At 44.0% G+C, this 10533-nt stretch overlaps 1 protein-coding gene across 2 annotated transcripts in view; it reads left to right on the top strand.

Annotated features, from left to right (window-relative positions):
* Window positions 1–730: 730 nt before the first annotated feature.
* The window catches only part of KATNAL2 (katanin catalytic subunit A1 like 2), a 103448-nt gene continuing 93645 nt past the window's right edge, over window positions 731–10533 (top strand). For both annotated transcript variants that reach the window (XM_075532533.1, XM_075532532.1), the window contains exon 1: window positions 731–839. In XM_075532533.1, coding sequence (XP_075388648.1) covers window positions 789–839 — 51 coding nt within the window. In that variant the 5' untranslated portion in view covers window positions 731–788. The remainder of the gene's footprint in view (window positions 840–10533) is intronic.

Here is a 10533-nt window from a genome sequence, read left to right as displayed (position 1 = left end):
GGGCTATCTCCTTTTCCCTCCCCAATTCTCGTCTCATGCGTCAACAAAAGACTCGTTCTCACATTCTTTATCACAAAACGTCTGAGTCTGCAGAACTTACAGTTACAATTTATCTTAGCTATTGAAAGAACCCAAGCACTGCCCACTCAATATAAAAAGCGCTAATCTTGTATTACTCCGTGGTTTGGTCAGACATATCTTTGTTGGCCTATCAGTCTGTTTGCTCCCTCTCTTTTCTCCTTACTGCATACAAATTTCTTTCCTCACTCTCATAACTTTATGATGATTTCCTCCTAGGACAATAGGCAATGACAAAGGAAAATAAGAGGCAACTGCCAAAGTTTGGGGAAAAAAACGGAATGGGGTAGTATAGTGTTGGGCACAAAACCTGCGGGTCACAGGGGCCTGAACAACTGTTGAAATACTATGCAACACAACTGGACAAATAGTACGATACAGGAGCGTGGGCGAACTCACTCTTTTCACAAACTGAGAATTATGAGAATCAAAACAATTGCAAGCCCCGCCCCTCCCCACTAAGACCTGCCACTCATCGATTCCTGCCTCTGATTGGCCAGGGCCAAGCCAATAATCAAGCGCACAGCAGGTTGTGTCTAACATTGATTGGCATGCTAAAGAACCCATCCCTGGCTGATGATTGGTTGGCCTGTCTGGGCTCTGACCAATCATGAGAGGGGCGGGCTGGTTAAGCGTCAGGTTTCCCTGAGTCGCGTTCCCGGGACGTACTGGCTCTTTTTAGCCTCTCTCAGGCTTTGACTCAGCGTCCGATGGAGCTTTCCTACCAGACCCTCAAAGTTACACACCAGGCGCGGGAAGCGGTAAGGAAAGCATCTACGAAAAAGAATTCTACCAGGAACTCCTCTCCCCTTGTTGCTAGAGGTCGATTATGCTGGAGTCTCTGGTTGCTATGGCGACAGCCGGCCGCCCGGTTGGCGCGTGCGCAGTGCGGCTCTCCTGGTCCCCCGGCTTAGACTGTGGACCGGATGAGTGGGGGGAAAGGTGGAGGTGGGGTTGGGGTGACAACGAGTAGGTGAAAGGGACGACAGGGACAGTTTGTGACGGAGGTAATGGAATGACGAGGAAGAGTTATTAGGCTGATGAGGGAGTAGTCAAAATGAGGTTGAAAGGCAGTAAGGTACCGGCCTGTGAGTTAGAATAGTAGATCCTTCCTGGCTCCGATCCGCCCTTCTCAAAGCGGAAAGACTCAAAGCATTTAATTCTCCACTTGAGCTTCTGGTCCCCCATTGAAAAGTAAGAGAATTGGACTCTAATACACGAAGATTATACGATTATATGATGGATACAGTCGTTTCCTGTTGCTCCTTACTGGCTTAGCAATACTTTCCACAATGGATGTACATTGAGTACATACTACATGCTAGATACAAGAGGAATAAAAACTATGCTTTAAGAGAAACACACAAACATGGATAAATTAAATTATATAATAAAAAAACAAACACTGATATTTAGACTCCACCACTAGAGAGTCAGTTTTCTGGTTTGAGGTGGGGTCTGTGCATTGACATGTATATGTATATAAATATATAAATAAATTTTATCGGGGCTCTTACAGCTCTTATAGCAATCCATACATCGATTATATCAAGCACATTTGTACATATGCTCCCATCATTTTAAAAACATTTTTATTTAAGTCTTTGGTAGCAGCTCCTCTTTTTTACCCTCCCCCACTCTCCCACCCTCAAAACCCCTTGATAAATTATACATTATTATTTTCATATCTTACATCATTCGCCGTCTCCCTTCACCCACGTTTCTATTGTTCGTCCCCCTGGTCTGGGGGGTGGGGTTTACATTGATCATTGCAAACGGGTCCCCCTTTCTCCCCTCTCTCCTACCTTCATGGTATCGCTATTCCCATTATTGTTCTGAGGGATTTATCTGTCCTGGATTCTGTATGTTGAGAGCTCTTATCTATACCTGTACCAGTGTACATGTTCTGGTCTAGATGGATTTGTAAGGTAGAACTGGGGTCATGATAAAGGGGGAGGGGAAAACACTGAAGAACTAGAGTAATGTATATTTTGTTGGTGCTATACTGCACCCTGGCTGGCTCATCCCTTCCTTGTTACCCTTCTTTGAAGGTGTGTCCAATTGTCTATAGATGGGCTTTGGGTCTCCACTCTGCTCCCCCGCCCCTTTGCATCAATATGATAGTTTGTTTTGGGTCTTCTGATCCTGTTGACACCTCATGATCACACAGGCTGGTGTGCTTCTTCCATGTGGACTTTGTGGCTTACCAGCTAAATGGCCCCTTGTTTAACTTCAAGCCTTTAAGACCCCAGATACTGTATGTTCTAGTAGCTGGGCACCATCAGCTTTCTTCACCACATTTGCTTATGCACCCATTTTGACTTGAGCGAGCTTGTTGGGAAGATGAGCATCACAGAATACCAGGTCATTAGAACAAAGTGTTCTTACCTTGAGGGAGCACTTGAGTAGAGAATCAATTTCTGTCTGCTTCCTTGATACATAATATGTAAATAAATGTACATAAACCTATATCCCTTTTGTTATATATTAATATGCTTACATATATACATGCTTATATTGATAGCTTTAAAAATGCCTTTTGATTTCTACTTCTTTCCTCTATTTCCTTTTACTTTCCTCATGTCCCACTATCATGTTCAACCTTCATTCAGCTCTCAGTAATTCCTCTTGGCTTCATTGTACTCGATCAACCCCCACCAGACTTTCTATATCCTCCTCACCATCAATTTTAGATCTCTTGTGGTTCCCTTGTCCCAGGGTTTGTTGCCTCTCTCTATCCCTTTACCCAACCTACCCTCTCCCCTGCCCTCCCCAGAACCATCAGTCCTGTTGTTTTCTCCTTGGGATTGTTTATCTGGCCTATCTTATATATATAGACATGAAAAAAAATAGGATTAAAAAAGGGCCTACAAATAGTTCCAGGTCTGTCTTCTGACCCTTACCTATGTTTTCCATTGGAGTCTGATGAAGTGCCAAGCTTTGCTCTCTGAGTCTGCAGTCTATTTTTAGGGATGCACTGATATTTTTAAAAGTTAAACAGTTGATTATGTTGTGTGGCCAAACTGATGAACTACTGTCCTAGTATTTTCTACCTAATGACTTATTAAAAAATAATGTAAAAGGATAACCCTTAGTGTGGCCTCATATTCCTCTCTACCTACCAGCCTCTGTATTTCTCCTCAGCTTCTGGAAAGGTTGATTATACTGGTTGATACTTCTCACTTCTGGATTGCCTCTAAACTCATCTAATTTACACAGCTTCTACCCACAAACATAGCTTGCCAAGGTTCACACTAGTCACCAGGGGCTGCTTTCTAGTCCTCATGTAACTTGACCTCAGTGAGGGGTCCACAGAATTGAAACGCGTCGCTTGACTCCTGTGATAGGCATTCTCTCTATGCCTTTCTCTCAGACCGTGTGGCACGCTCCTTAACCAGGGCTTCTTCTGACCCAAACTCTAGGTTTTGGAGTTTGTGGAGACTTTATCCCATGTCTGGTTCTCATCTTCCTCTATATTCTTGTCCCAGATCAGTAAATCTCACGGACTTTGTATTACCTGCAACACAACCTGTTGGACTGTTTTTCACTAAAGCTGCGTCTTGCCAGGATTTATTGAATCAGAAACTCTAGGATGGGCTCTTGAAACTTGCATTGTAAATACACACCCCAGGTTTGAAAACCACCTGTTCTAGATGGTCTCATCTTCCTTTATGATTTCCAGTGCCATCTATATGCCAACAACTCCCCCAGAGTGGTTCTAGACAAGGCTTCTTTGCTGAGCCCAGGTCCACTGTCATGTCCTAGACCCACTGTTACTGAGTCGATGCTGGCTCAGAGTAACTCTACATTGGGTTTTGAGGCTGTACATCTTTACAGGAGCAGGAGTCATATTCTGGTTTCCAGTTTGCCTCAGGGGACTGAGGCAAATGTATATATTAATTAACTTATACACTTGAACTGAAAAAAATACGAAAGAAAAATATCAAGCCTCGAGTTGCAATATTGAAAGATTCTATGGGCAAAATATTGAATGATGTAGGAAGTAGCAAACAAAGGTGGAAAGAATACACAGAGTCACCGTGCCCAAAAGCATGCGTCAACATTCCACCATTTCAGGAGGAAGCATACAAGCAAGAACCAATGGTGCTGAAGGAAGAAGATCTAGCTGCAGTGAAAGCATTAGTCAAAAACAAGGCTCCAGGAATTGATGGGATACCAATTATAGTGTTTCAATAAGCTGATGAGGCACCGGAAGCACTTGCTTGCCTATGCCAGGACATCTGGAATACAGTTACTTGGCCAGCAGAATGGAGAAGATCCGGATTTACCCATTCCAAAGAACGGTGACCCAAGAGAATGTTCAAATTAGAGAACAATATCACTTTTCTCACATGCCAGTAGAATTTTGTTGAAGATCCTCCAACAACGGTTGTAGCAGTACATTGACTCTGCCAGAAGTTCAGGCTAGATTCAGAAGAAGATGTGGACCAGAGGAGATGATTGCTTATCTCACATGGATCTTGGCTGAAGGCAGAGAATATCAGAAAGGCGTTTAAATCGACTGTGCCAAGACTTGACTGTGTGGATCATAACAACTTATGGATAACTTTAGAGAATGGGCATTCTAATGCACTTCCTTGTGCTTATGTGGAACTTGTACATGCGTCAAGAGGCAGTGGTAGGAACAGAACAAGGCATACTGAATGGTTTCAAATCAGAGAAGATGTGCTTCAGGATTGTATCTTCTCACCACACTCAATCTGTGTGCTGAGCAAATCATCAGAGAAGCTGGCTTATAGGAAGAAGAATGCGGCTTCAGGATTGGAGGAAGGCATATTAACAACCTGCAATATGCAGGTGATACAACCTTGCTTACTCCAAGAGAGCAGGACTTGAAGCACTTGTTGATGAAGATCAAGGATTGGTGTCTTTAGTAGGAATTACAGCTCAGTGTAAAGAAGACCAGAAAGAACCCTCACCGGAACCAGTAGGTAACACCATGATAAATGGAGAAAAGGATGAAGTTGTCAAGGATTTTATTTGGGTCCACAATCAGTGCACATGGAAGCAGCAATCAAGACATCGAAAGACACAATGCATTAGGTAAATCCGCTGCACAAGACCTCTTTAGAGTACTGAAAAGCAAGGATGTTACTTTGAGGCCTAGGGTGTGCCTGACTCAAATCATAGTATTTTTTTTTAATCTTACTGGCAAATATGATCTCTTTTATTAAACAATTTATTAGGGGCTCATACAACTCTTATCACAGTCCATACATATACATACATCAATTGTATAAAGCACATCCATACATTCCCTGCCCCAATCATTCTCAAAGCATTTGCTCTCCACTTAAGCCCTTTGCATCAGGTCCTCTTTTTTTGCCCCCTCCCTCCCCTCTCCCCCCTCCCTCATGTGCCCTTGGTAATTTATACATCGTTATTTTGTCATATCTTGCCCTATCTGGAGAAATCATAGTATTTTTTTGTGTGTGCTCACCCCAGATTTATTTACCAAGCGGGCAGTTGCATGTTACCAAACAGGCAGGGCGTAGAAATGTCAAATGTATGGGCTGTGCTGAGCTCTTCCTGCTGTGACATCGGAGCCTCAGCCTCGGGTCCTGCCTCTCTGCGAGGCGGCACCTGGCAGAGGAGCTGGCCCTTTGTGGGACCCCAGCAGTTGTTACATTTATATGCACATGTCACGTGGAGCCCCCTACTGCTTCTGGGGGGCCAGGGAAGCTACATCATCCACGTGAGTGCAGGAAACACCTTGAGGTGTTTGCGTGTGTGTGTGTGTGTGTGTACGCGCATGCGCGCGCGCATCTGTGTGGGAGATGCCAGACAAACCCTCACTGGAATGAATTGAAGACAGTTGTGTGTATGTGTTTGGTTAGTCCAGTGGGTGGGTGTTGAGTACCTACTGCGTGCACAGCCCTGACAGACCTCATAGGGGCCTTCATGAAAGTGTGAAGCCTGCTACCTGGGGTCAAGAAGAACTGGGCTCAGTCAGGGTCCTCTGGCCAACAAATGAGCCCTCGACCCCCCACTCTACACCTTGTGCACCCATTTCCCTGTCTGTGCAGCAGGAACGGGATGGGTGGTGGCAGTCGATAGCATCCAGCTTGATTGATAACGTCACAAAGAAGCCCTGGAACAGCAATGACTAAGCAAAAACAATGCTGACCGAAAGATAGGCAGTGTGAACCCACCCCAGGCCGCTGCGGGAGAAAGGCCTGGTGCTCTATTTCCATGAAAGAGTGCAGCCTGGGTGACAGCAAGTCAGAATCAAACTGACAGCACCAGGAACCAATGAAGGAGCCCTGGTGGCGCCTAGGGCTAAGCCCTGGTGCTACAATAGGTTGCTTACCACAAGGCTGGCAGTTTGAGTCCAGGGGAGAAAGATGGAGTGTCAGTGTCCGTAAAATTCATGGTTTCAGAAACTCCGGGAAGCAGTTGACCCAACCTGTACAGCCACGCGGGAGAAAGATGACTTCCTATGCCTATAAAGAGTGACACACACAGGGGCAGTTCCACCCTGTCCGCGGGGTCGCCATGAATAAAAATCTACTCGGTGACAGAGAGAGAGAGAGAGAGAAAGAGAGAGAGAGAGAGAGAGAGAGAGAGAGAGAGAGAGAGAGAGAGAGAGCGAAATCATAGTATTTTTAATTGCTTCTTATGCATGTGAAAGTTGGACATGGAATAAAGGAGATGGAGAAGAATTGATGCATTTGAAATGTGGCACTGGTGAAGAATATTGGAAGTATCAAGGACTGCTAAAAGGACAAACTGACCTGACTGGGAAGAAGTATAGCCAGAGTGCTCCTTACAGGCAAGGATGGTGAGACTTCCTCTCATACTTTGGACATGTTGTCAGGAGCGACCAGTCCTTGGAGAAGAACATCATGCTTGGTCAAATGAAGGGGTGGTGAGAAAGAGGAAGGCGCTCAGGGAGGTGGCGAGCACACTGGCTTCACTGACAGGCTCAAGCCTAGGAACAGTTGCTGGGATGGCATATGGCCAGGGAGTGTTTCCTTCTGCTGTGCATCAGATCACCACGGGTGGTAGCTGACCCAATGGCACCTATCAACAACAGAAACAGGAATTTAGTGGTTATGTATTAGGCTACGAACCTCAGGTTAGCAATCAGAAAATACCAGCTGTTCTGCAGGAGAAAGGCGAGGCTTTCTGTTCCTGTAAATAGTTATGGTCTCAGAAGCCCACCGTGGCCCTTCTAGTCTGCCCTGTAGGGTTGCCATGAGTTGTCAGTGCCTCCATGGCAAGGAGCTTGGTTTTGGTGTATAAAGTGTAGTACTGTGCTGGGCTATTGAGAGACTGAAAAATGGGGACATTGACACTGTTGATCATACTTAGGAAACATAGCCCTTGGTTTTCCTGATGTCAGTCTCCAAATTTTCTGCTTATACCTTCTTGGATTTTTTTGAGCGTCTCCTTCCTGCTCTGTAGCATCTGAACCTGGCTGTCTTGGGAAACCTTTCGCCGGACTAGAAAGGTCCCATCCTGGATACAGTAAGCAGATAGTACCACACCCAGGTACATTATCACAGATAATTATATTTGAACATTGTTCCTATCCCCCACTGCCCTAGCCCTTGGTAAGATTCTATTCTGACTAGTCAGCAGTTTGTCTCTTTGAAGTTCAGTGTTTAACCTGTACAGGAAGCCCCCAGGATGTTTCTCAAATGCTGATTCTGATTTAGTAGCCCCAGGATGAGGAATGGGAATATGCATTTCTTCAAGCTCTTGTAGGAGATTTTGGCAGCAGTTGATTTATTGGATAGCAAGGATCTAGGAATGGAGAATTTTTTTCCTATTCCATTTACATTTCATGGTTAATTAAAACAAGGCCATTTTGTAAACCTTTTCTCTCTTTTTAACCTGAATTTAAAAATCCTCTAAAATATTCTAAGGCCAAGGAAGAAGTCTTAGGAGCAATTGCTTCAGTGCTTTTAATTTGACCATGCAATTAACATTAACCAAACACTAATTGGTATCAATGAACAGAAATGGCTTTTGGAAAAGCATAATTGATCCACACATTTGGGTGTGTGCACAAAAGAATTCAGAAACATTACTTTTTTTTCAACTCTTGTTTACATATATTGTTGTATACTGTTTTCAAAAGGTTGATATTTTGCCTCGGTGAGGCTTATACTAAATATATTTTCTCTAAACATTAGCTAATTAATGAGGTGGTTAACTTATTTGGATTTTTTATAAAATGAGTGTTGTTAAATGTCTTTACTTTTATTAATTGCCTGGGTCCCTTCAAACAAACAAACAAACAAAACAAAAAACCCAGAGTAATTGAGAATTTAATTACACCAGTGTTTTCCTTCAAAGAACTGAAGCTTATTAAACTTTAAATGTTCCAACATTTAAGCATCTTTTGAAATACCAATAGCGATAAACAATGTGCACTTCTAAATACTAATTAAACAAACTCTCAATCTCTATAAAGTGAAGCTGAATTTTAAGTAACTCTTATGTTGTAAGAGTTCTGCTCTGACACCAGGACCTTAACCCCTTCACTGCTGGCCTTGGTGGGGTCTTGTGGATACCATTAAAATGCTCAGGCGGCTGTTGAATCGTGTTCATCCTGTCTCTGGACCAAGAAAGAGATGGCTCAGGCAACCTGGAACACTTTGCTAATGCCATCTTGGGACCCTTGGAGACTTGTCCTTTTTTGGCTTTACCACTAACAGACTACAGAGGAATTAATTTGTGTGTTGGGTGTTTTTTTCCCCTTTCTTTTTAAAATCATTTTATTGGGGGCTTGTACACTTCTTATCACAATCCATCCATCCAAGCATCCACCCATGTGTCAAGCACATTTGTACATTTGTTGCCACCATCATTCTCAAAAGATTTTCCTTCTACTTGTGCCCTTGGTATCAGCTCCTCATTTTTTTTTAGCACCTCATTTTTAACCCTCCCTCCCCACTCCCCTTTCAGGAACCCTTGAAAATTTATAAATTTTTATTTTGTCATGGGTATTTTGTGTTAAGAAGATCCTGACCCTCTTTCTTTTGCAAAAATAACAGTAGACTTTATTTTGAGATGCAAAATAAAAGGTATATTTCTCATCACTCAGATAAATCCATTAACCTTTTTTTTTGAAAAATGGTGTAGACTTTGGTTTTCACCTGTGATGGCGTTACTAGTTTGCCCTTGCTCTTCTGCTGGAAGCCACTAGAAAACTGGTCTGGAAAGGATGAATAGGCTGTTTTCAGACCCTGGACAAGAGGAAGGTGACCCCCAGAAGCAGGCTGTCTGCCTGCAGGCGGTCACTGGATTCTGACATGGGTTGGGGAATCTGAGCAGAACTCAACAGTTTAACTCAGCGGAAGAAAGAGATTGGAGTTGGAGGAGGCTGCCGTAGTTAGAACTGGGAGGAAGAAAGGGTACCAGAGAAAGAACTCCAGAATTTTGAATTTTTTGCTGAATATTAAATTGTGCAAGCACAGAGTGAAAAATGTGTGGAAGTGGGGCACTGACCACCTAGCAGAGAGCAACCGATCAACTCAACAGTTCCCTGTACCCTTGTGACATTGCGGGTATCTGAGTGTGAATCAACCCGAGGGGAGAAACCTTGTCAAACAGCAGAACATTCCGTGGAAAACCCAGGAAGGATGCGCGTTAAGAGTCGACTAAACTAGCCCTAGCATAAAGGATACGTAAAGCTTCATTGACAGAGCTTAGACACGAGTCTCCAGACGATCAGACTGATGTGCAAATAATGAAATGCCCTTCTAAAAGCCTCATTTTGCGTTCTCATGTGTAGAGCGACAACCCATGGGAAAATGGATGTGTGCGTGCGTGTGTGTGTGTGTGTGCTTGCGTGCGCATGACTGGAGAGAGGAAGGCAGTGAGTGGCACAGACAGTCTTTCTGGACATCGGGCTGTGATCTGCATGGTCGGCAGTTTGAAACCACCAGCAGCTCCTCGGGAGAAAGCCTGGGCTCTTTGTGAATAGTTACCATCAGAAACACACTGGGGGGTGGATCTGAGTCAGCATTGACTCCATGGCAGGGAATCTGGAAAAAATTTCCAATAGTCTTCCTAACAATGCATTTAAAAGCTGTCCTTCCCCACAGCACTTTGTCCATATGTACGTGGTTCTGTTTCTGAGCCCTCGGCTCTGTTCCACTGGTCTCACTGTTCATTCCCTTCGCAAATACCTCACTGACTTAATACTTCCTGTATAAGTCATAATATCTAGTAGTGCCTTCCACTTGTTTGTTCTCACTATACTTTAGAATCAATTTGTCCAATTCCACAAAAACTGTTGGGACTTTGATTGGGATGGCATTTGTGGTAGTTACATAATTTCATGTCAACTTGAAGCTATGTAATCGCGTAGGGGTGGTATTCAGCCTGTCAATCAGGTCACAGCCTGATGGTGCTACCTTGTGGGCGTGGCCCTCTCGTAAGGATGATTTTGGGAGCCTCCACCCCTCGCTCCCTCCACCT

Source organism: Tenrec ecaudatus, chromosome 15 (assembly GCF_050624435.1).
Source record: "Tenrec ecaudatus isolate mTenEca1 chromosome 15, mTenEca1.hap1, whole genome shotgun sequence".
Lineage (NCBI taxonomy): Eukaryota > Metazoa > Chordata > Mammalia > Afrosoricida > Tenrecidae > Tenrec > Tenrec ecaudatus.
The sequence above is the reverse complement of the archived record's forward strand: the minus strand, read 5'-3'. Positions and strand labels throughout refer to the sequence as shown.